Source organism: Megascapheus bottae, chromosome 1, assembly GCF_031878675.1.
Source record: "Megascapheus bottae isolate mThoBot1 chromosome 1, mThoBot2.hap1, whole genome shotgun sequence".
Classification (NCBI taxonomy): domain Eukaryota; kingdom Metazoa; phylum Chordata; class Mammalia; order Rodentia; family Geomyidae; genus Megascapheus; species Megascapheus bottae.
The window spans coordinates 23,889,501-23,916,576 of NC_143509.1; the positions used below are offsets into that span (position 1 = coordinate 23,889,501).

General features: G+C 39.7%; 1 protein-coding gene across 1 annotated transcript; it reads left to right on the top strand.

The window, feature by feature from the left end:
* Window positions 1-26,547, top strand: Skil (SKI like proto-oncogene). The gene is made up of 6 exons (XM_090338705.1): window positions 1-1,874; window positions 18,490-18,587; window positions 20,017-20,249; window positions 23,857-24,086; window positions 24,894-25,118; window positions 26,094-26,547. The coding sequence occupies exons 1-6, from the start codon at window positions 786-788 to the stop codon at window positions 26,250-26,252; spliced, it is 2,034 nt and encodes a 677-aa protein (XP_090194831.1). The 5' UTR covers window positions 1-785; the 3' UTR covers window positions 26,253-26,547.
* Window positions 26,548-27,076: the final 529 nt, after the last annotated feature.

Below are 27,076 nucleotides of genomic sequence, written 5' to 3' on the forward strand. Positions count from 1 at the left end.
CTGAAGGTAAAGAACTCATGTTTGGTAAAGTGAACTCAGATTAAGGAACTGGTTTGAAACTGACCCTATGGTCTCAGGAACAAACTCATCTATAACTCTCCTCCATCCCCTCTCTCTTCTTCCAGATTAAAAGAAGAATGAACTAATCTCCGAAGATAACTGGGCAAATTTTCTTTATCTTAGTTTTTAATTATAGAAGTTCAAAGGGAGTCAGAAGCGGTTCTTAACTGACGTGGAGGTTTATACAAGTCTTCAGTTTGTCAGCACAGACCCAACAGTCCATCATTTTTAGTGGAGATACTTTCCTTCTCCTTTTTTGGTGTCCCTGGTGGCAAAAACTAAAATTGATTACATCATTTTGACTTGTGTTTGGGCCTAGGTTTTGTGACACAGTAATAGCTTACATTTTCCACATGCATTGCTTAAAAACAACCACTAAACACAATTATTTAATCAAACCTGGACATCTTGAATCAAGAAATTGGTAACTTTAACAGATATTTGAATAAATCAAGAAAACAAAAGCTTTTTTTAGATCTCTGCTTATGGTTCTGTTCTGTATTACAAGCAAAATGAGGAATTTTATAGGATTTGCAATGACCTTGTGCTAGAGGATAGGCAGAACCAATGCCAAGTTGCAAAATCTTATCAGGAAAATTTCTCCTTGGCAATTAAAATTTCCTGTGAGTAAATCATAAGTATTCTTTCACACTATTGCTTCTCTGTAAGCAACAAAATGCAAATGCAAACCTCAGATTTGATCATTTAACCCAATTAACGTGACAATGGAAAATCTACAGACCAGTTTCACTTTGGTTCCGGGCTCAAATAAAAAACTGAGCAGGATGGGAGATGATGGCAGCCCTCCAGTGAAAAAAATGATGACAGACATTCATGCAAATGGGAAGATGGTGAACAAGGTGCCAGCGGTGAAGATGGAGCACATGGATGACTATGGGGATGCACCGATGGAGACTGATGAGCATGGCAAGCGAGACGCCTTGTCGGAACCTTTACATCTGAACCCCAGTCTGAAACACACGCTGGCACAATTCCACTTAAGTAGCCAGAGCTCTTTGGGTGGACCAGCAGCATTTTCCGCTCGCTATTCCCAAGAAAGCATGTCACCTACTGTATTTCTGCCTCTGCCATCCCCTCAGGTTCTTCCTGGCCCACTACTCATTCCTTCTGACAGCTCCACAGAGCTTACCCAGACTGTTCTGGAGGGGGAGTCAATTTCTTGTTTTCAAGTTGGAGGAGAAAAGAGACTCTGTTTGCCCCAAGTCTTAAATTCTGTTCTCCGAGAGTTTTCACTTCAGCAAATAAATACAGTGTGTGATGAGTTATACATCTATTGTTCCAGGTGTACTTCAGATCAGCTTCATATCTTAAAGGTCCTGGGAATACTTCCATTCAATGCCCCTTCCTGTGGGCTGATCACATTAACTGATGCACAAAGACTGTGTAATGCTTTATTGAGGCCACGGACTTTTCCTCAAAATGGTAGCATACTTCCTGCTAAAAACTCATTGGCCCAGTTAAAGGAAACTGGCAGTGCCTTTGAAGTGGAGCATGAGTGCTTGGGCAAATGTCAGGGTCTGTTTGCACCTCAGTTTTATGTTCAGCCTGATGCTCCCTGCATTCAGTGTCTGGAGTGTTGTGGAATGTTTGCACCCCAGACATTTGTGATGCATTCACACAGGTCACCTGATAAAAGAACTTGCCACTGGGGCTTTGAATCAGCCAAATGGCATTGTTACCTGCATGTGAACCCAAAATACTTAGGGACACCTGAGGAGAAGAAACTGAAGATAATCTTAGAAGAAATGAAGGAGAAGTTTAGCCTAAGAAATGGAAAGAGAAGTCAATCTAAGGCAAGTTTTTAAAAATAGTAATTTGGGGTAGTGGGTAATGGTTTACTTTTAAATTCAGATTTTTTATAACTTTTAAGAAACTCGTGGGCCAGGAGTGTGGCCTAGTGGTAGAGTGCTTACCTAGCATGAATGAAGCCCTGGGTTCAATTCCTTGGTACCACATATATAGAAAAAGCCAGAAATAGTGCTGTGGCTCAGGTGGTAGAGCTCTAGCCTTGAGGAAAGCCCAACAACACTGCTCAGGTCCTGAGTTTAAGGCCCAGGAATGACAAACAAAAAAACTCCTTATGCAACGAGAACCTTATCAATGTTATGTTTGTATTGCAATTTTTAGGCTATAACGTAGTTTTCAGTGTTTTCTCACTTGAGTTCCCACGTAGCAGAGAGTTAGGGTTGTTGCCATTTTTCAGGTAAAAAGAATGAAGCCAGAGACCAAGTGTATGGGGGAGAGGGCTTCATTTCAGGTCTGTGAGGTCTCACTTGGCTTTTCTGCTCAAGTCTGGTGCTGTACCACTTCAGCCACTGTTGCATTTTCAGCTTTTTTTGTGGATAATTCGAGATAAGAGTCTCACAACTTTTTTGCCAGGCTGGCTTTGAACCTGTATCATCAGATCTCAGCTTCCTGCTTTCGTAGGATTTTAAGTGTGGAGTCAGGCAAAGTGACTTTCATATAGACAAGAAGTGAAGGAATTGGAACTTTGGTACTCTTTGGCATATCCTGCTTCTTTTTTTTTTTTTTTTTGCCAGTCCTGGGCTTGAGCTCAGGGCCTGAGCACTGTCCTTGGACTTTTTCAAGGCTAGAGCTCTACCACTTGAGCCTCAGCACCACTTCTGGCTTTTTTCTATGTATGTGGGACCAAGGAACTGAACCCTGGTCTTCATGCATGAGGCAAGCACTCTACCACTAGGCCAAACTCCCGGCCCATATTCTGCTTCTTGATGACTGAATATATTGTTTTTTCTAGGATTCAAGGTAATTTGCACTATGGTGTTATCTCCATCTGCAAATGTTGCAATGGCTAGCCAAAACAGTTTTGGTGGCAGGCTCAAGGCACACCTATGACTCCAATGCTTTTGTGCTTTGATGGTCAGGCTTGATCATAGTGAAAAGAAATGGGGCATGTTTAGCTGGAAGAATCTGTCATTCCAGGAATCAAAAATAATTTTGAAAGTAAGCACCAGTCATAATTATGATACGAGTAGAATAAATTTTATTTTAGATTAATAAAGTCTAAAAATCGTATCAGCTAAGGGATCTTAATATTCTTTCTCCTACATTATCTGGTAGGATAAGCTGGTCTCTTAATTCTGATTAAGACTTTGGATGCCTAAGAAATAGATGAAATTTGAATTAACTATTTGGTTCTATCTAGTTATTTTATGTATTTTCCTTCTTGATTTAAAATAGATATTAAGTAATAGTAACTAGTACAATCTGTTTAAAATGAGTTAAGCATTGTTTTTTAGCTGTTTCACAAATACAATTTTATTTAAATCTTACAGGAGAAGAATGTCTGTGTTTTAAGAACTGTAAAATTTCTTCACTAGCTGGGCTCCTGTGGCTCATGCCTGTACTCCTAGCTACTGAGGAGGCTATAAGATCTTGAAGATCACAGTTCAAAGCCAGCAGGGGGGAATGAACGTCTATGAGACATCTCCAATTAACCACCAAGCCCCATGACTAACCAAAATTTTTTTTGTTTCTTCACTATTAGTTTTGATCTTTGAAATAATACTGTTATTTCCTGTCTACAGGAAAAAAATGCAGTATATCCAATAAGTGATTGCAGAGCATTCACACAAAGTCAGGGTTTATGCTAGAATTTAAGGTTAGGGGTTTCATACTTGATGAGCGAAGGTGGTGAGGGAAATTTAGAGGCTTTTTTTTTTTTTTTTTTTTTTTTGTCCATCATGGGGCTTGAACTCTGGGCCTGGGCACTGTCATTGAGCTCTTTAGCTCAAAGCTACCACCCTACCCTTTGAACCACAACACCACTTCCAGTTTTCTAGTGGTTAATTGGAGATAAGAGTCTCACGGTCTTTAGTGCCCAGGCTTGCTTTGAACTGTGATCCTCAGATCTCAGCCGCCTGAGTAGCTAGAATTACAGATGTGAGCCACTGCACCTGGCTAGCGTAGTTTTTAAGGCAGTGAGTGGTTTGCTTCTGAAGCTCAGTAAAGGCAAGTTATTGTAAATTAACTTAGCAGAGTTGACTGTTTGCTTTCCAAAAGGTTAGTCCTTGAAATTTCTTGCCAGTGGCTACTAGATAAGTTTATGTTCTTCAGACAGTCATTAGCTGTCTTTAAAGTGGGATTGACTGTAAGCCAGTACACCACAGTAGGAAACATGCTTACATCTGTACTTGTGCAGGGCCAAAGTTCCTTCTCAAGATGCTAAAACAGCCGCAAGGGGCTGGGAGTTTGGCCTAGTGGTAAGAGTGCTTGCCTAGCATGCATGAAGACCTGGGTTTGATTCCTCGGTACCACATACATAGAAAAAGCTGGAAGTGGTGCTAGGATTCAAGTGGTAGAGCTCTAGCCTTAAGAAAGCCCAAGAGGGCTGGGAGTTTGGCCTAGTGGTTAAAGTGCTTGCCTAGCATGCACAAAGACCCGGGTTCGATTCCTTGGTACCACATACTTAGAAAAAGCCAGAAGTGGTGCTGAGGCTCAAGTGGTAGAGCTCTAGCCTTGAGAAAGTCCAAGGACAGTGCTCAGGCCCTGAGCTCAAGCCCAGGACTGGCAAAAAAAAAAAAAAAAAAAAAGAAAGCCCAAGAACAGTGCACAGGCCCTGAGTTCAAGACCCAGGACTGGCAAAAAAAAAAAAAAAAAAAAAAACAGCTCTGAATGTGGACTGCCCCTTTCAGTATTTCTATCTTGTTCCCCAGGCTAACTGGGCGATTCAGCCCTCAAAAAGACATGGGTAACTGTATTATTTGCCAGATACTCTCACTCTAATATTCATTATTTCAGGCATTTTTGGGATAAACTACCTTGACCATTCTTTTTTTTTTTGCCAGTCCTGGGCTTGGGCTCAGGGCTTGAGCACTGCCCTTGGACTTTCTCAAGGCTAGCACTCTACCACTTGAGCCTCAACACGACTTCTGGCTTTTTGCTATGTATGTGGGGTACCGAGGAATCAAACCCGGGTCTTCATGCATGCTAGGCAAGCACTCTACCACTAGGCCAAACTCCCAGCCCTCCTTGACCATTCTTGTACTGTATTTGTGTGAAAAAAAAAAATGGGCTAATGACAACAAGGAAAAAGATAGTGATAAATTTACTTGAAGGTGTTAACATTTGGTTAATTAAAATCATTCCTTGGGCCAGGAGTGTGGTTTAGTGGTAGAGTGCTTGCCTAGCATTCATGAAGACTTGGGTTAAATTCCTTGGTACCACATACACAGAAAAAGCTGAAAGTGGTGCTGTGGCTCAAGTAGTAGAGCTCTAGCCTTGAGAAAGCTCAAGGACAGTGCCCATGTCCTGAATTCAAGCCCCAGGACTGGCAAAAACAAAACCATTCTTCACTTCGATTGTGCCCATGTACCATCCCAGTATATATTAATATAAATACATTTTTTATTTTGGCAAAATGTTTTTCTTTCCCCTTCATTTTTTTTTTTTCTGGTGAAGATATGCTATAGTTTTATTTTGTGCTGGTTTTGGGGCTTAAACTCAGGGCACGGAGGGTCCCTGAGATTCTTTTTCTCGGGGGTGGGTTCTCAAGTGAACCACAGCACATCTTCCAGCTTTTTCTGAGTGGTTTATTAGAGATAGGAGTGTTACAGACGTTCCTGCCTAGCTTGGCCTCAAACCTCAATTCTCACATCTCAGCCTCCTGAGTAGCTAGGAATACAGATATGAACCACCAGTACCCAGATATTTTTTGATATTGCTTCTAATTTTATGTGAGTTGAAGAAATTAGCAGAATTTTAAAAACTGTAACAATTAGATCTTTTAAGAAAATAATTTTTAATTTGTGATTAATGAATATCTGAGTGATTTTTCTTTGAAAAATGTCACTGCATATCTTATGTTTATTCCTGAAAACATTTGTGAGGTAGTTTTTGAAGATCTGTGAGGAAAGCATGTGAGATTATTTCCTTCTGACAGGGGATTTGCTTATATAATGGAGAAATTTACTGATCAGTGCACCTCTCTGACATGAAGCCCAGTCATTTTCCTGAAGTAATGGAAGTAGCAGAAACTATATTTGGAAGAATGTTAACTTTTAGGCAGGTGCTGTAGCAAGTGTGGAGAAAGCCACACTCTAGTCCTTTTGCCCTTGTAACTCAAGATACAATCTTGCTTTTGCTTTTGCTTTTGTTTCTCTCCCTCCCGCCCCCTCCCTTTCTGGTCCTGAGGCTTGAACTCTGGACTTGGGCACTATCTCTGAGCTTTGTTTGCTTGAGACTAGCACTCTATCCCTGGAGCTATAGTTCCACTTCCAGCTTTTTGTTACTTGATTGAAGGTAAGAGTCTCAAGGATTTTTCTTGCCCAGGATTGCTTGGAACCAAGATTCTCAGATCTCAGCATCCTGAGTAACTAGGATTACAGGCATGAGACACTGATACCTGGCTGGATCTTGCTTTTTTTACTTTTGTCACATTGGACTGTTTTCCTTTTCCATTTGCTTCCTGTATATCTAGGATGACAAGTGCATAGCACTCTGCCTACCTTATAATTGATTGAGCTGGGGGTGGGGGAGATCTTTCTGAGTTTTTGCTGAGGCTGGCCTTGAACCTCTGTCCCTTGATTTCTGGAGTGGCTGGCATTACAAGCATAAGGTATAGCACCTGACCCACCTCAGACACTTGACCCAATTCATGGAACAAGGGGAAGCTTGAACTGGACTCTCCAGCTTCAGTGGAAAGAGGGTATTTGGCCACCCCTTCCAGGAGGTGTCCAGTTCTCAGACAAATGGGGTTTGATCCTGAGCACTTGTTTATTCTTCATTGATTTTCCCTCTAGCTATGGTATTTGGATAGGAGGGCAGCGTGGCCATGAGTGCTTGGGTTGGATGCTGTCTCAGCCAGCTTGGCCCATCAGAAAAAAGCACTGTAGATGGGGAGGAGGGCTGAAATAACACATCTACTTTACCACAGTCCTGGATGGGGGCTGGCAGGGCTGTTTTCTGTTACTCAGGTTATAAGAAATATACATGATCTTAGACCTGCCTAAGTTTGCCCCGATGACTTTGATTTGAGCTGTTTGTGCATTTTTTTTTGGGGGGGGGCCAGTCCTGGGGCTTGAATTCAGGGCCTAAGCACTGTCCTTGGGCTTTCCTCAAGGCTAGTGTTCTACCACTTGAGCCACAGGACCATTTCTGACTTCTATATGTGTGTTACTGAGGAATTGAACCTGGGTCTTTGTGCATTCTAGGCAAGCACTCTGCCACTAGGCCAAACTCCCGGTCCTGTGTTTGTGCATTTTTTCAAACCAGGAAATTATTATTGTATTTAAAAACATACAAATAGGCAAAACAATTGTATTCCCAATTATTTTTCACATCTACAGTGAGTATTCAGCTAAATCAAACTAGATCATATAAATTTTTGTTTATGAAAAAGGTTGCAAAGTGAATATCATTTGTACATTTGAAGGGTGATATTTACTTAAGATTATTTTCAAGTACATTAGAAGAGACCATTTATAGTTAGTTGATTTTGGCCAAGGTCAAGGGAATAGTAGATAAACACATTATAGGTGATTCTTTACTGTTAGAGCATATGACTGGACTTAAACCTATGGGTCTGGATGCTGTCCCTGAGCTCTATTGTTGAAGGTTAGCAGTCTATCACTTTGAGCCACAGTGCTACTTTAGGTTTTCTGGTGGTCATTTGAAGATAAGAGTGTTATAGACTTTTCTGTCTGAGCTGTCTTTGAATAGCGATCCTTAGATCTCAGCCTCCTGAGTACGATTACAGGTGTGAGCCACCCGTGCCCAGTTATGGCAATCCATTTTAATCCATTTATTAGTATACCAAAACTAAAACGTGTAACATTCTAGTTGGTTTTAGATAAAATAGTATAGTTTTTATTCTATATTAGGGGAAAATATAGGTCATCTCATGCAAATAGATGTTCTAAAGATAATCAACTTAAATTTTTTTTCTCTGGGTGCATGTGATGGCAGTACCTGAGTTTGAACTCAGACCCTTGTACTTGCTGATCAGTTGCTCATATCACTTCAGCCTCAGCCCCAGGCCAAACCTCCCCCCCCCCACCCCCCGCCTTTTCTTTGGCTTTAGTTATTTTGCAGATTGTGGTCTTAAGTTTTTGTTTTTTGCCGGTGTGGGCCTAGAATGCAGTCGTCCTTCTGCTGCCTGTGAAGCTGGTCTGACAGGCCTACCCCACCATGCACATCTTTTTTTGTTGAGATTAGAGTCTTACTAATACTTTTCTGATTGTCCTTGTACCACAGTCCTCCCCACCTGCATGTCCTGAGTAGCTGAGATGACAGGCATGGATTGCCCTCTGAAAACATATTAACCGTTTCATTTAGTTTCATATTTCCATTTGTTTCTGCAGAGGTCATTGGAGTTATAATAGTATAAAAATTCCTCCTCTGGTACTTTAGGCTAGAAGACATGTTTCTTGGTATAAACCTAAAGAAGATAGAGTTGGTTGTCTACAAAGCGTAGTGAGTTCAAGCCCCAGTTACTGCCACACACACAAAACAATCTGGTGGCTCACTCCTGTTACTACTAGCTTCTCAAGAGGCTGAGATCTGAAGATCCTGGTTTAAAAGTAGCCTGGGGAGAAAAGTCTGTGACATTTATCTCCAGTTAGCCAGTAAAAAAATTGGACTGGAAGTGTGGCTCAACTGGTAGAGCTCATAGTAATGAAGTGCCCAGTGACAGAAGAAAAGGCTGAGCCAGAGCCCAAGATCCTGAGTTCAAGCCCTGGTACCAGCACACAAAAAAGCAAAGACTTAGGTTAAAAATTTTAAGAAATTGGGCTGGGAATTTGGCCTAGTGGCAGAGTGCTTGCCTAGCATGCATGAAGACCCGGGTTCGATTCCTCGGTACCACATACATAGAAAAAAGCTGGAAGTGGTGCTGAGGCTCAAGTGGTAGAGCTCTAGCCTTCAGAAAGTCCAAGGACAGTGCTGAGGCCCAGGACTGGCAAAAAAAAAAAATTGTAAGAAATTATCTCTTTGGTCTAAGTGTGCGTGCGCATGTGTGTATGTGTATGTATGTGAGTATGTGGGAATACACACATATAAATGTATACACATATAAAATCATCCACATAGCCTTTCTGATCAGGGGTTTACAGAAAATGATTTCAGAGATGGTTTTGTCAGTTCTTCTTAGAGTAGTACAGAGGAACATTCAAAATATGTTGGAGAAAAGTTAATTTATTATATGCAGTGAATGCCAATTTGAGGCATTTTTAATTCTATTTAGGACTTTATCTCTTATGACTTGAGAGGATCAGGATGGTCATTAAATCAACTTAATTGGTCATCAGCATGAAATAGCTGAACACGAATATTATATATAGTCTCATGATCATATATATATAAAGTATATAATGTAATAAAGTATATATAAAGTATTATATAGTTTATTTATTTATTTATTTTTGCCAGTCCTGGGCTTGGGCTCAGGGCCTGAGCACTGTCCTTGGATTTTCTCAAGGCTTAGCACTCTACCACTTGAGCCTCAGCACCACTTCTAGCTGTTTTTCTATGTATGTAGTACCGAGGAATCGAACCCGGGTCTTCGTGCATGCTAGGCAAGCACTCTACCACTAGGCCAAACTCCCGGCCAGTATTATATAGTTTAAAATATATATACCTTACATTATTTAAAGACCATAATCTAAAAAAATTTCTAAAATGAAATGGAGAAGTAAAGCCTTAGATTTCTATACATCAAACATTCTGACAAATAGTCTGTAAAAATGTAAATTTTCTACATATCTAGATAGCTAGTGGTAGCATGCTTCTATGCTAAAAGCCCTCACAGTACAAAAATAAAACGAAACAAAATATACCCTCCCCCAGTTCCCTAAAGCAGCCACATGGCCACATAATTTTAATATTAAGTACAATGAACACTAAAGAGTTGCAGTACAATTTATTTTTAATTTTGAAAAGTACCAGGAGTTAGGATTATTGTTATTATTTTTTGCCAGTACTGGGGCTTGAACTCTGGGCCTGAGCACAGTCCTTGGCCATTCTCAAGGCTAGAACTCTCCCACTTGAGCCACCGCACCACTTCTGACCTTTTTCTATGTATGTGGAATTAAACCCTGGTCTTCGTACATGCTAGGCAAGCACTCTACCACTAGGCCAAACTCCTGGCCCAGGAGTTAGGATTTTTATCAGTTCCTTCAAGTTATGAGTAGAGTGCTACAACACACTTTGCCAGAAGGGTTTTCAATAAGACTTTTATGCTTTCTCTAAAGCTTGAGCCTTGCTTTGCCTAAGAACATAGTTTAGCACTTTAGCCTAATATTGGCTTAGTGAGGTAGGAGATGACCATGATCTTTCAGACGGTGGAACAGCAAGCATTTCTGTGATTTCTGAAGATCCAGCCTTGATAACCTGTTGTCTCAGCTTTGTATTCAGCTAGTTAATTCTAATGATAACAATAAAGGGAGCCTTAAGACTTAGCCTTAAAAAATCTCCTAAGCAGTGATTTGTTACCTCGACACACTATTCATTGCAGTTGTGGAGACATTTCATTCACAACATGTTGGCACTATTAAGGAAACTTGAGATCTACTGAGGGATTTGGTTTCTTTCAATAAGAGTTGTTAGCAGCTGTTCGGTGGATGTTTTATGTACTTCTAAAATCATTTGACCCCTTGAACATCTTAGCATTGTAGATGGTAAAAAGACCATGATTGGAATAGTCACTTAATACTTACGGAGTTATTTTCTAGTTAAATATCTTCTGATGTGTTTAATAAGATTGCCAATGATTTATTTGGGGCTAGCCCCAAAACAATAGGAACTTAGTATATATTATATATCCCTTGTATAATCATTAGGAAGATAGACTGTTAAACTACCAAACTATTTGTTTTGAGCACAACAATTTAAAATGATTTTTTTAGTTGAGCATCAGTGTCTTCTTCCTGTAATCCAGCCGGTCAGGAGGCTGACATCTGGAGAATCGTAGTTTGAAGCCAGCCCAGGCAGAAAAGTCTGGTAGGTTGCATTTCTAAAATAACCAGCAAAAAAGCTGGGCTAGGAATGTTGACTCAAATGATAGAACACAAACATGCAAGCTAAGTTGGTGCAAGGCCCATAATTTAAACTTTTAAGTCCCTGCCCCACAAAAAGGAATTGTAATCATTTATAGAACTTTTAAATTTATGCTTTTAAAAAATAGTGTGTGTGTGTGTGTTTTTTTTTTTTTTTGGCCAGTCCTGGGCTTGAACTCAGGGCCTGGGCCCTGTCCTTGGGCTTTCTCAAGGCCAGCACTCTACCACTTGAGCCACAGCATCACTTCCGGCTTTTCCTGTGTATGTGATATTGACGAATTGAATCCAGGGTTTCAGGCACGCTAGGCAAGCACTCTACCATTAGGCCGTGCTCCTGGCCCATAAAAATAGTTTTAAATGTTGATTTTTGTTGGGATTTTAGAAGTTCTGTAGTATTTTGAGCTATCCTCAGTTTCTTAGGACTTGAAAATCATAACATGTGGTGTAGCTACAAACTAGAATGTCACTTGAAAGCAAAGTTTATTGAATGTTAGTCTAGGACTTAGAAAGTTTTTTTTAAATTGGATATTTGTATAAGAATAATGATGAGTGGGTGGATTTATTTTAGTGTTTAAAAAGTACTGACAAAAATGACTTTTTAAAATGAAGTTAAACCCTCAGCTATTTGTCATTGTGTTTTAAGACTAATAACTGTGTGTTATCTAGACACAATAGTTCTTTATTAAAATTTTTCATTATCAAAGGATAATGTGCATAAGTAGCTATAGTTGATGTGCAGGATTTAGAGAAACGTCAGTAGAACATTCTTATTTTTACTTGTTAAAAATTAATATTCTGTGGGTGCGGTGGGCTCACACCTGTAATCAGGAGGCTGAGATCTGAGGATCACGGTTCAGAGTCAGCCTGGGCACTAAATACTGTGAGACTCTTTTTTGTTTTGCCAGTCCTGGGCTTGAGGTCAGGGCCTGAGCACTGTCCTTGGACTTTTTCAAGGCTAGAGCTCTACCACTTGAGCCTCAGCATCATTTCCGGCTTTTTTCTATGTATGTGGTACCGAGGAATCGAACCCGGGTCTTTGTGCATGCTAAGCAAGCACTCTACCACTAGGCCAGACTCCCGACCCCTGTGAGACTCTTTTTTTTTTTTTTTTGGCCAGTCCTGGGCTTGAGCTCAGGGCCTGAGCACTGTCCTTGGACTTTCTCAAGGCTACAGCTCTGTCACTTGAGCCTCAGCACCACTTCTGGCTCTTTTCTATGTATGTGGTACCAAGGAATCGAACCTGGGTCTTCATGCATGCTAGGCAAGCACTTTAACCACTAGGCCAAACTCCCGGCCCCCCTGTGAGACTCTTATCTCCAGTTAACCACCAGAAAATTGGAAGTGGGTAGGGCGGTACAGCCTTGAGCTGAAAAGCTTAGGGACAGCACCCAGGCCCAGAGTTCAAGCCAGACAACCAACAACAAACGAACAACAACAACAACAAACTTTCTGTGCATATTGGGGTTGTTTAAATTTTGCTTTTATACATATAGTTTGGTGTTTAGAAAAAGAACCTTTGGAATGAAATATTACATCTGAAATGTTGCTTGTGTGTGTGGAGCTGCCATCTGTTCATTTGGGGTAAGATAATGGTGGGGAAAATGAACAACAAAAGCATTTAAAATGCTGAGGTTCCAGCCTATCAAATGATACACTTTGCTTAGTAATACACTGTATTTTAATGTTTAAACATGTAAAAAGATGAATTTTCTGATGTTGAAAGGTAAGACAAAAGATGCTCATAACTTGTTATCTAATTTGTATTTCTGATCAGTAGTATTACTGCTATGCCTTTTAATTATTTTTTTTTCTGAAAACCTAATTTGTATGTCAGCACAAATGCAGAGTAGATGAGAAAATCTGGCATGTCTGTGAATGTTTTGTTGTATAATATGTGCTTTCTTAATTGTTTTTAACATGCAGTTAGGATAATTTGTAACAAATGTGTTTATGGCTTCCCATAGTATATTAAGTAAAATTAACATGCAACACAGTATCACTGTTAGTGCTGTGTGCATTTTCCCATCACCTGTATTATTTAATGTGTATATCTGATAAGGCAGCCTACAGACTTTCTTTTCTTTTTTTTTTTTTTGAGGGGGGGTCATGAGGCTTGAACTCATCCTTGGGCTCTGTCTCCGAGCTCTTCCAGCTCAAGGCTACTGCCCTACCTTTGAGCCAAGCCCCACTTTCTCCCCCTTTTTCTAGAGGTTAATTGGAGATAAGAGTCAGAGTCCTTTTGTTCCCGGGCTAGCTTTGAACCTTAATCCTCAGATCTCAGCCTCCTGTGTAGCTAGGATTACAGACTTGAGCCACCTCGCCCAGCAGCGTAGAGATTTTCTAGGTGCTTCATGGAAGAGAAAGGTAGTAAATGTGAAAGATTGTCTTGTGCATTTTACAGAAGCTAGTGATTGTGATTTCATAGTAGCTAGTAACCTTGTCTTTGTGTGTGTGTATAATTGATTGTGCCTAGGGGTGGTTTAATCCAAGACCTTGCACATACTAGGCCAAGGCTCTACCACTGAGATACCCTTCTCTCCCCTAAAAATTACTAAAGTCTACTCTACAAATTAACTAGCCACACTGTCCTTCAAAATTCACTCAATAAATGATTGAGTCTCTACTGGGTGATAAGTATAGTAGTACATACTGATAATACCAAAAACGGAGAAACTTATCACATAGACACACACATATTTTTTTTTTTTTGTCAGTTGTGGGACTTGAACTCTGGGCCTGGGTGTTGACCCTAAGCTCTTCAGCTCAAGGCTACCACCCTATACCTTGGCCTGGGTGCTGTCCCTGAGCCCTAAGCTCTTCAGCTCAAAGCTACCACCCTTCCACTTGAGCCTCAGCACCACTGCAGGTTTTCCGGTGATTAATTGAAGGTATGAGTCTCAGGACTTGTTAGTACCTGGACAGACTTTGAACCGAGATCCTCAGATCTCAGCCTCCTGAGTAGCTAAGATTATAGGTGTGAGCTGTGCCTGGCTTGTATATATATAATTTTAACCTCAGATTGCTTTCAATTGTAGGCTGGAATTCAGACATTGGCTAGGGGCTACATTTGTAAGATTATTAAGGGAATTGATAGACTAGCTGGTAGGATCTCACTTTTTAGCTCGGCAGACCTGGGCTGTGATCTTCCTATTTTTATCCCCCTGTATTGCTGGGATAACCGATGTGCAGCCTGTGCCCAGGTTTTTATTGATTGAGATGGGAGCTGGGTGACTTTCTGTCTGGACTGGCCTTTTAACTGGAATCCTCTCTACCTCAGCCCCCTGAGTGACTAGGATTATAGGTGTGAGCATTGCTCCTAGGTTACTGAAAAGGGCTTATTGAGCAATATGTCTAGAATTGTTTCTGTTATAAAACTGATTTAAAAAGGCACACAGGAAACTGATATCTGAAAGCTGTGGCTCAAAACTAGCCAAGACAGAAAGGCCAGGGGATGCTTATCCAATGAAGTTACAAGTGGAGGTGTGGCTGGGGCCAGGAGCTTGGCCTAGTGGCAGAGTGCTTGCCATGCATGATGACCCGGGTTCAATTCCTCTGTACCACATACATAGATAGGAAAAAGCTGGAAATGGTGCTGTGGCTCAAGTGGTAGAGCTCTAGCCTTGAGAAAGCCTAGGACAGTGCTCAGACCGTGAGTTCAAGCCCCAGGACTAGCAAAAAAAAAAAAAGACACTTTGTTCTCTAACAAAGAAGTGTCATTGAATTCAAGATAATCTTTGATGTTGTAAATTTGTTAGAATAACTTACACATGCCTTATTAATACCGTTCTACTGTAGATGATTATTGGAATATAAAATTCTACCAATTAAGCTCGTGTTTTTAACACACTAAGGTTTTTTTCTGTTTTTTATTTAAATGGTACTAGGGTTGGGAACCTCAGGACAAGTGCTCTAATGCTGAACCAGGTCTCTGGCTCAAAAGCACCAAGATTTATTTAATTTTTTAGTTTTATGTTTTTGTGTGCTGGTCCTGGGGTTTGATCTCAGGCCCTGGGTGCTGTCCCTGAGCTTTTTTGCTCAAGGGTAAGGCTCTACCACTTGAGTTACAGCTCCACTTCTGGCTTTTTGGTGGCTAATTGGAATAAGAGTTTCATAGACTTTCCTTTTCTGGGCTGACTTGGAACTGTGATCCTCAGATCTGAACCTCTTGAGGAGCTAGGATTATAGGCATGATCCATCCATGCCTAGGTACCAAGATTTTTAAAATAAACATTTAAAAATGTTTAATTTTTATATCGTTATTATAAAGGGTAATACATAAGTCAGGTATTGAGTACATTGCTTTTTAAACAATGCCACTCCTCCCCTCATTCTCTCCTGTCTCCACCTATAGGGTCTAGTGAGTTACCACTGCTGCATTAAACAAACATTTTTAATGAGTTAATCTAAATGGCGTACAAAACGTAATTTAACTACATCGTATTGATTCAAGACTTAAATACCAATTATTATACTCTGTCTAGAAGTATGGGACAATTGAGACAAATAAATTATTTGCCTGGACTGTTTCAGAGGTCTCAGATTTTCTTGCTTTTTGAGGTAGTTTTTGTGTTTATATTTTATCTCGTTGTTAGGCTGTTAGCTAACATTTACTGCTACCATTTAGTATTTGTTGCCAGAAGTCCGTTCCCTTTATAATTTACTACTAGAACTGAGCTGTAGGCAGAGAAAACAAGCGATTGGTTTTATACATAAGCTGCTGAATTTGTCCTTATTCACAATTCTGACCTAATGATCAGAACTGTGATCAGAATATTTGATCAGCATTTAAAAGCATTTATTTACATATAGTCTAGACTTTTACTGGAATAGTCAAATCCTTTTGAAGTATTTTCAGATTCCTTACTCAATAATTCTTAGCCAAAATCTAGATCTCTTACTAATACAAATTCTCATAATTTTATTTCTGAATTTTACTGGCTTTAAATCATCTCCTGTTTGATCAAATTGTGTTTGTACCAGGAGTTACTTCCTGTCTGTTTCAGCCATTTTTGTTGAGGACACTTGGCTTTGGTCAGATCTGTCCTGAGATTCTTTACTCTCATTGTTTTCTTCCATCAGCGAGATGTCCTTGACTGAACTGTTCACAGTTGAGTTTGCTTTAATTACCGCGGCTTACCATCCTTTTCTTCCCTACCCTGTTCGGACTCTGGCACCGAACTGGAATACTGAAGTACTGGGACCTCCCTCCCCTCTCGTTCCTTTTTGGTGGTGCTGGCAATTAAAAACCCAAGGCCTCATACAGGCTAGGAAAGTGCTTGACTAACTGATACTTACCCCCACCCGTATATTGTGTCATTGTTGAATGTTGTTGTCGTCCCCCACACCCCCTCTCTCTAAGTGAAGAAGGGTTTGGAGGCTCTCAAAGGCAATAGCTAGCCAGCTCTCTCTGCCCTTCCTCCCCCCGAACCCCCAACCCTTCTCCCTTTCCCTCTCTCTCCCTTGTCCTCTCCCTCTCTGGGCTTTGAACTCAGGGACTCAAGCTTTTGCTTGGTGTTTTGTTTTTTTTTTTTTGCACTCTACCACTTGACCCACACCTCCACTTGTAACTTTTCATTGGTTAATTAGAGGTAAGCATCCCCTGGCCTTTCCTGCCTTGGCTAGTTTGGAGCCACAACCCTCAGATCTCAGGTCCCTGAGTAGCTATGATTACAGGCATGAGCCATAGGCACCCCCCCCCCCACTTCCCTCTCTCCACCTGGTGCTGGTTCTGGGCCCAGCTACTCTCCCTGAGCTCTTTTTTGCATAATGCTAGCACATTATTACCATTTGAGCCCCAGCTCTAATTCTAGCCTTTTTTTTTCTTTGGTGATTAATTGGAGATGAGTCTCACAGATTTTTCTACCCTTGATGGCTTTGAACCATATTCTCATCAGCTCTCCTTTTTGACTTACTCTGCCTTTAAGTAAGAGTGCTCACTGTACTGGATCTGTCTGTTCACCTGTCTCTACTATTCATTGTGGCACCTGTCAGCAACTTCTTTCCTCTTCCACTTGTTCTTAGCAAGGCATTCTTTTCCTGAAAGAGTAGGGTAATGACTGTAAGTACATGTGGGCGCTTAGCAGGAAGAACAGAGTTCTAAAGCAAGTGAAAGTAAGGAAGATGTTAGTGGCCATAAGTTATTTTTTCCCCCCTCTTGCTTCAATTTCCTAACCTTGGTTTTATTTAAATATATAAAATGGAGATTATGATGCTACTTTGTATGTGTGTGCACACATGCGTGGTTGGTATTCTCAGCAAGTGAATGTATATTAACCTGCCAGTTCCTTTTGCCTTTTTGTTTGTTTATAGGTATATGGCTTCAGTGCTTAAAATTTAAAGATTTTTAAGTTTCTGAAAAGATACTGATACTTGTTAAGAAAGTGATTTCAGAGTTAAGTGGCCAAAGCACTTACTGCTCTAGAAGGTCATCTAGTTAGTATTCTAACAAACACTATGAGAATCGGATATCATGTACTTGATTATAGTAGGAAGAATAAGAATTTCTCAACACAGTATGTTTTCAGAATACTACCATTAAAAATGAGGAATTTGGGGCCGGGAGTTTGGCCTAGTGGTAGAGTGCTTGCATAACATGCACAAAGATTCAGTTTCAATTCCTCGGTACCACATACATAGAAAAAAGCCCGAAGTGGTGTTGTGAGGCTCAAGTGGTAGAGCTCTAGCCTTGAGAAAGACCAAGAACAGTGCTCAGGCCCTGAGCTCAAGCCCAGGACTGGCAAAAAAAATAAAAATAAATAAAAATGAGGAATTTGGGGTCAGTGGCAAAGTGCTTGCTTAGCAAGTACAGCGTCCTGGGTTTGATTCCCAGTACCAAAAAAGAAAAGACAAAAAAAAAAATACAGTTAAAAAAATGAGGAATTTGTTGAGGTTATTCCTTTAGCCTATGTTAATATATACACAGAAACTTGGGACATGACAGTGCTATGAGTCTCTTGAGTCAAAATGATTAGACATGATCCTAAGGATACCCTGCTCAGTAGAAGATGGCCTTTATACCAGACACCCGTGCCTCATACTTGTAATCCTAACTACTTAGGATGCTGAGATCTGAAGATCGTAGTTTGAAGCCAGCCTGGCAGGAAAGTCTGTGAGACTCATTACCAGTTAATGAGTCTCCAGAAATGCTAGAACTAGAGCTGTGGTTCAAGTGTATAGTTTTAGCCTTGAGCATAAAAGCTCAAGGACCATATCCAGGTGCTTGAGTTCAAGGCCCAGAACTGGAATTAAAAAATCTAAAAATATTTTAAAAAGAAGAAGATGGCCTTTTAGTGGTGGAGAACTTGCTTGGCCAGACCCTGGATTTGATCCTTGAAACTATAAAATCAGAATCATATTTTGCCTTCAAAAGCCTTACCTTTCCACATTTTTTCTGCAGACTGATACACCACCAGGAATGGAATTACAGTCATGGTATCCTGTTATAAAACAGGAAGGAGACTCTGTTCCTCAGACACATTCATTTTTACACCCCAGGTGAGTGGATATAGATTCATCTCATAGCTTGTTGTTGGGTTCAGGCCTTAGGAGTTTAGTTTTTAAGGTTTCTTCTTAATTAATATATTATCTTTGAAAATTCACAAACAAGGAATTTAATATCTTGTCTTTTTCATCATAGGAAATTATAAATGTTTAGTTACTTTTATTAGAAAAAACTGAAAGAATCTAAAGAATGTTAATTGGACTGAATATGTGAGAAAATCGTTACTAGAGTTTGTATATTTTTTCTAGAAGTAGGTCATTTCCTTTCTGCCTCAAGTGAAACATGAGGTTTTTTATTTAGTTAAATGGTTGTACAGAGATTATAGTTCCATGTGTCAGAAAAAGAAGCAAAACAATTCTTCCATTTTGGTGTGAAACTTTAAAAACTATGAAACTTGGAGCTTTATTAATCATATCTCACCACTAGATTTTCATATTTTCAATGAGATATGCTACTGTAAGTCTGATCTCTCCAAGCATGGGGAAGAATGTCAGTCTTATTTATTTTTGGCAAAAAAATCAGTCATGTATCAAAGTAAATCCTTTGGACACTATTAAACTAAGGGAGGCTTTTTTTTTTTTTCATAGCCGAATACTCAGGTTTCAGATGGAAACCTGACAGGAACAGTACAGATGTCCTGTACACATATGAGAGGATGAAGCTTTAATTACATAATTTCATATTTTACATGTTTAAGTACTTAGCTCATATTTGTTCCACAAGTCTTACAGGTAATCTAGGTACTTTTATGTGAGCTTTGAGCAAACTGAGCAAAACTCAATCTTAATTTTGTACAGTTCATTTTTACTGTTTTATAGGTAGAACGTATTAATTGTTTTTTTAAAAAGATTGCCTTGTTGGATTTGATGTATGAGAACTGCCTAATAGCCAGGAAGCATCCAGAGTACCAGTTTTCTTTCTGCGCTATCCACCATGGACCCTGGAAGCTTGTTACTGGCCTGCTTTGGGCTAGGTCGGAGCAGTGTAGTGGGTGATTAAACAAACTGTGACAAAGACAAGTGTTCCTCCTTTAGAGGCCTGTGGGGGGCAAAAAACTAGTCCTCAAAGTAGCATCTACCCTGTTCTCTTTCTAGAGTAAACTTGACCTTCTTGGCTGCAAAACAAACAGCTCTGGAAAGCACTTCATGCTTCAGTTCTCAGCTGGGTTTGTGGGAAGAGGAAGAGACTCCTTTTCCATTGAGTGTCCTTGTAGTGCTTAGAAATGACTTGCAGAATAATTCTTCATATTTGGTCTCCTAAGGGACTAATAGTTTCCCCTTTATTATGGACTCTTATTTTGTGAATTGTTAGATTGTCCTTTTGGTAAATGAAAAAAAAAAAGGAGTTTAACTGTAGAAAGACATCACGTATCCTATTTTTACCTAAATGTAGTATGTAATATTTACCTTACTTTGTTTTCAGCTACTACTTGTACATGTGTGATAAAGTGGTTGCCCCAAATGTGTCGCTCACTTCTGCTGTGTCCCAATCTAAAGAGGTCACAAAGACAGAAGCAACTAAGTCCATGTCAAGACAGTCTGAGAAACTTCACAGCAGTAGTAAGCATCAAAAAACAGTGTCCTATCCAGATGTCTCACTCGAAGAACAGGAGAAAATGGATTTGAAAACAAGTAGAGAATTATATAAACACTTAGGTAAGTATTCAGAAGTTATATTTTAAAAATTAGATATCTAATAGTCTTTTAAAAGAAGTTTTTTAATTCTATTTTCTTTTTTTGTTTTGCCAGTCCTGGCTTGAATCCAGGGCCTGAACACTGTCCTTGGGCTTTCTCAAGGGAGCCACAGCACCACTTCTGGCTTTTTCTGTTTATGTGGTGCTGAGAAATTGAACCCAGGGCTTAGTGCATGCAAGGCAAGCACTTTTATCAGTAGGCCACGTACCCAGCCCCAAGAAGTTGTTTGTTCTTTGAACTGTGGTTGTTTCACTTGTCTAGAATGCTCCAGCCACGGAAATACTGTGTCACATGGCTTCACATTGAAAGTGGTTCTTGTGTTTTTCTTCTTTTGGCCAGAATTCTGCAATAGGTTTTTATTTTGCTTAATTTACTATGGCTTGAGATGTTATTAATTTTAAGAAATATATCGGTGACATTGTCCAAAAGGAAATGTATACTTTACCTGACTTTTACATAACTGTAACTCTTCTATACATTACTTTATAATAACAGTTTTAAAAACAAAATATATGTAAAAATACTTAGGTGTAGGGGCCGGGAGTTTGGCCTAGTGGTAGAGTGCTTGCCTAGCATGCACGAAGACCCGGGTTTGATTCCTCGGTACCACGTATATAGCAAAAAGCCAGAAGTGGTGCTGTGGCTCAAGTGGTAGAGCCTTATCCTTGAGAAAATACAGGGACAGTGCTCAGGCCCTGTATTTTTGCCCAGGATTGGCAAAAAAAAAAAAAAAAAAAAAAATAGGTGTAGAACTCAGGATAATGTTTTCACAGAATTAAGGATTGCGTGCCCTGGGAATCAGGTGGATGTTTTAAGTTTAGAATTCATCTGAAAAAAAAAATCTGCCTGTTCACTCTGCCTTGTAAATGTTGTGGATCAAACAAGACCTGTCCACATAACAGACAGGAATGTAAACAAAACCAAAAAAAAACAAAAAATGGTTTGGCTTTGCTTAGTGCCTAGCATGTATAAATTTGTTAGTAGTCTACTAGTTATTCTAATTTTTTTTTTGTTTGCCAGTCATGGGACTGAATTCAGGGCTTGGGCACTGTCCTTTAGCTTCTTTTGCTCAAGGCTAACACTCTTATCACTTGAGCCACAGCACAACTTTTGGCCTTTTCTGTTTGTGTGGTACTGAGGAATCAAACCCAGGGCTTTATGCATGCTAGGCAAGTACTCTACCACTAAGCCACATTCCCAGCCCCCCTTTTTTTTTCTTCCTGTGGAATCCTATGGCTCAGAGTGGGAAGGAACCAGTGAAGGTCTCCTTGTGGAGGTTCATCATTTAATCCATTTCTTTTCCAAATTCTTTCTGGTTTGGGGGCCTATTTTTTTTTTTTTTTGCCAGTCCTGGCTTGAGCTCAGGGCCTGAGCACTGTCCTTGGACTTTCTCAAGGCTAGAGCTCTACCACTTGAGCCTCAGCACCACTTCCGGGTTTTTCTATATATGTGGTACCAAGGAATCGAACCCAGGTTTTCGTGCATGCTAGGCAAGCAAGCTACCCCTAGGCCAAACTCCCAGCCCCCAGCCCTCTTATTTTAACTATTTTTATAGGGAATTGAGATTCTTGATTTTCTTAATATACGTTTGACTTTTTGCAATTCAATTTTCCTTTGGATTAAGACATGATAAGCAGTACTTCATTATACATCATTGTGTCATATTTGCATTGTATTTTGTTTTCCAAATGAATTTCTGTACTTAAAAAATAATTGGGCCGGGCACTGGTGGCTCATATCTGTAATCCTAGCTACGCAGGAGGCTGATTTCTGAAGATCAAAGTTCAAAGCCAGCCTGGGGAAGAAGTCCATGAGAACTCTTATCTTGAATTAACCACCAGAAAACCAGAAGTAGTGCTGTGGCTCAAGTGGTAGAGCACTAGCCTACTAGCCTTGCGCTGAAGAGCTCAGGAACAGTGCCCAGGCCCAAAGTTCAAGCCCCATGACTGACCAAAAAAAAGGGAATGTAATTTACATGCCATAAAACTTAAAAGTATACAGTTCATAGCTATCAATATAATTAGAGAACATTTACATCACTCCCCAAAGAAACGCTGTAATCCTCTAGTAATCACTCCTCATGTTCCTTAATCTGTTTTCTGTGTATGAGCTTGCTTACTCTGGACATTTTCTTTCTTTCTTTTTTTTTTTCTTTTTTTGTTGTTTGTGGAGCTTGAACTCTGGGCCTGGCCTTTGTCCCTGAGCTCTTCAGCTCAAGGATACCGCCTTACCCCTTGAGCCACAGCATCACTTCCACTCTGGACATTTTCTATAAAAAGAATCCTATAGCCTATTTCGTATGTGTTTATACTTTTCTTTTTGTAGCTTAATATTTCATTATGTGGATGTGCCATATTTTGTTTATTGTTCTTCAGTTGATGGGCATTTTGTATTGCTTTTATTTTTTGACTTTTATGAATGGTGCTGCTATGAACACTTCAATACACGTTTTAGGGTGGACATATAGTTTCATATTAAAGGGTGGAATTGCTGGGTCATATATTAACTGTGTTCATACTCTCCAAAGTGGCGGCACCATTTTGCATTCTTCAGTGGTTTGGGAGGGTTTTGAGGTGTGCATATTTTTTGTCCACACTTGTAACTTGTGTCATGACTATCACACTGCCATGTTGTACTTCGTGGTTTTGATCTGAAATCCTCTAATGACTGACGATGTTGAACATTAAAAAAAAAAAAAGTTGGGGCCAGGAGTTTGGCCTAGTGGTAGAGTGCTTGCCTAGCACGAAGACCCGGGTTCAATTCCTCGGCACCACATACATAGGAAAGAAAAAAAAAAGCCAGAGTGGTGCTAAAGCTCAAGTGGTAGAGCTCTAGCCTTGAGAAAGTCCAAGGACAGGGCTCAGGCCCTGAGCTCAAGCCCAGGACTGGCAAAAAAAAAAAAAAAGTTAAAAAAAAAAAGTTTTCCTGGCTACTAGGTATTTTCTTTGAGGAAAGTGTAATTTAGATTCTTTGCCTGGTTTGGTTTGTCTCTTTTTTTGAGTACTAAATTGGGTTGTATGTTATTTTTGAGTTCTAGGAGTTACGTGTCAGTCTTTCACTTTATTAATAGTGAACTTTGAAGTATATAAGTTTTGTGATTTTTATTTCTTAATTTTCTTGATTTCGTAGCTTTGTAGTCAGCTTTGAAATTGGAAATGATGAATCCTCAAATTGTATCAGTAAGATTGTTTTAGCTATTTTGGATTTCATAACATTTCTGTAGGAATCTTAAAATAAGCCTGTCAGGTTCCCTGCAGATATCAGAATTAGGATTTTTGATAGAGATTGAGTTGGATAATGGATCAGTTTGGGAAGTGTTGTCCTCTTTACAGTATTGCCCCTACTGTGTGCATTCCATGAATACGCCAGTTCTTTCCATATATTTAGGTTTGCAGATTCTTTCTTTACTAGTTTTGTAGTTATCATTATAAACATCTGACACTATTGTCTTGAGTATTTTATTTTCCTTAATTTGTAAATAGAACTGTCTTGGATTTCATTTATGGATTATTATAGTGACTTTTTAATGGTCTTACTCATACTAACTTGATTATTTTTATGCTCAAAGATCCATCGATCTCAAATAATTCTACAAGTAAGAAGAAATCTGAGGCTGCCACTGGAAGCTTAGTAAGAAACACAAGCAAACATGATGCTGTAGCCTCCGCTCCACTTCCTATCAGAGATGTTACTTGCGAAGATGATAAGGGAAACATCATGGAAGAAGTAATGAGAACTTATGTAAAGCAACAGGAGAAGCTGAACTCAATTTTACAAAAGAAGCAACAGCTTCAGATGGTAAAATTTCTATCTAATGTTCTGTCTAAAGTCCTGTGACCATCACCACCAACAAAACAGTAGTTTTAGTGAGAAAGTCAAGAGGATACGGTAAAACTGTACGTAGGATTATTTTGTTTTATACTGGTAAGCATTTTTGACATGTAATTTTTTATTTCGTTGGTCATGGGCTGGAATTCAGGGCCTGGGTACTGCCCCTGAGCTTTTCTGCTCAAGGCTAGCGTGGTATCATTTTGAGCCACAGCTCTACTTGCATTTTTCTGGTGCTTAATTGGAGATAAGAGTCTCATGGACTTTTCAATTTTTTTTTTTTTTTGCCAGTCCTGGGGCTTGAAGTCAGAGCCTGAGCACTCTCCTAGGGCTTTCTCAAGGCTAGAGCTCTACCACTTGAGCCACAGCACCACTTCCAGCTTTTTTCTATGTATGTGGTACCGAGGAATCAAACCCAGGTCTTCATGCATGCTAGGCAAGCACTCTACCACTAGGCCAAACTCCCGCCCCTCTCATGGACTTCTCTGCCTGAATTGGCTTCAAACCACAGTCCTCATATGGCAGTCTACTGAGTAGCTCAGATTATAGCCATGAGCCCACCTGGCTGACATTTAAATTTTCAGAGACAACAATTTTAATAATTGCTTCAATAGAGAAATAATATATTACAGATGTTAGATATTCTTTGACTTTTTTCTTGAAGTAATGTTTTTAGACGGGATCAGGTGTGTTCAGGGTGGTATGGCCATAGACACGAAGTGATGTTTTTAATATGAAGTAAATCAATTAAAAACTGTCATGATTTTTATATTACAGGAAGTAGAAATGTTGAGTAGTTCAAAAGTTATGAAGGAACTCACTGAAGAGCAGCAGAATTTGCAGAAAGAGCTTGAATCTTTGCAAAATGAACATGCTCAAAGAATGGAGGAATTTTATGTTGAGCAGAAAGACTTAGAGAAGAAATTGGAGCAGGTAATGAAGCAGAAATGTACCTGTGACTCAAATTTAGAAAAAGACAAGGAGGCTGAGTATGCAGCACAGGTAAGAATAATTCAGTTTGTATATTGATGCCCTTTCAACATGGATATGGAAACTATTTTTAGTTTCTTTTTATGTTATTGTTGTTTGTAAAATAGCTAATTGTGGTAAATATAATTTTCTTTGGTTTTATTATTTTTGGGCTTTTTTAAGCATTTATTTTCTATAATTGATAATTACTTGAATTACTGATCTCTAGTTCTCTATAAAGATAAAATGTTGTTGTTTTGGGCTGGAACTATAAATGCTTGCAGAGCACTTGCTTTGCATTCACAACAAAGTCCTGGATTGAATTCCCCAGCACTCAATCAATGAATGAATGTGTCAGTAAATAGATAAACCAACAAACAACTAAGTTATATAAAATTTGTACACACAGATATTTAGAGGAGTAGTAGTGGTGCTTGAACTCAGATTTTTCTCTTGTAGGCAGACCCTCTTACTGAGCCATACCTCTAGCCCTGATTTTTGCATTGTTTGAAATGGGGTCTCACTTTCTGCTCCCCTGTTCATTGAACACGATCTGCTTATGTGGATTTCCCACTGTAACCCAGAATTACAGGCTTATCCCACCATGAGTAACTCTCTGTTAAGAAGTCTTGTGGGCTTTTCTGTACCAGTTGGCCTTGAATTATAGGCATGAGCCACCAGCACCTGGCTAAAATTTTATTGCTTTAATGTAGTCTGTGGGCTTATAAGTAAAATGAACAAAGATAAACGATTGGCCTGCTCTATTGGAAGTGCTGGTGATAAGTAATGACAGTAGCTCTGCATGTGGAGACGGTGCACAGGAGCCGGCTGTCAGGTGAGTAGAGCAGCCAGTGTTTTGGAGGTAGGCAGCCCCTCAGTCCAGTGTCATGTTGGATGTAGGGGACTCCAGGGATTGTGTAAGATGCACAAAATAGCTGATTTTGTAAAAAGTAATTGGAAAATGGGAAAAGGAAACAGTGACAACTGACAGTTTTTTAAATCACACAGTTGGCAGAACTGAGACAGAGACTGGACCACGCCGAGGCGGACCGGCAGCAACTCCAGGATGAACTGCGACAGGAGAGGGAGGCAAGACAGAAGTTAGAGATGATGATCACAGAGCTAAAGCTGCAAATCCTGAAGTCGTCGAAGACGGCTAAGGAGTAGACATGGTTAAGGAGTTCATCTGTGGATTATGGGCAGGGTTTCTTTTGTTTGTTGCTTGCTTTGGTAATTGATTTCTGAACATCTTATCTGCATGAAGATTAGACATTCTTTTTATTTGTAGAGCCAGAAGAGGTTATATATTAGTACATAAATTCTTAATTTTCCAAATGAATGAAAATGTGGTTTCTTTGTACTTTTTTTCCCTTGTCAGCTTGGTAAGAGTACTATGTGGTTTCAACTAGTAGATAATCAACTTATATTTCTAATATAAACTTACAGTTGTATACTTTTTTTTTTTTTTGCCAGTCCTGGGCTTGAGCTCAGGGCCTGAGCACTGTCTTTGGACTTTCTCAAGGCTAGAGCTCTACCACTTGAGCCTCAGCACCACTTCTGGCTTTTTTCTATGTATATGGTACTGAGGAATTGAACCTGGGTCTTTGTGCATGCTAAGCAAGCACTCTACCACTAGGCCAAACTCCTGGCCCAAGTTCTATACTTTTAAAGAGCTATATGGTGGAAAGAAGCTGGGTCAATTATTTACCCATATTTCACACTCAACTTTAGATACAAGTAGTAGCATCCTAATTCCAGTATCTAATATAGTGCTACTCCAGGAATTAAATCTGTTTTTCTCATTGTCTCCTAAGTTGATATAATATTATTATATACCAAATTTACTTTTACTTTGTTCAGATAGTAGAACAGATTTCCACCATTTTTCTTTTTAATGTCTCTCAAGAGGCATTCTATTAACGAAGTAACAGCACACCTCTGGACACGGCATGGAGGGTTATATGCTTTATTATGCCTCGCTGCTAAACACA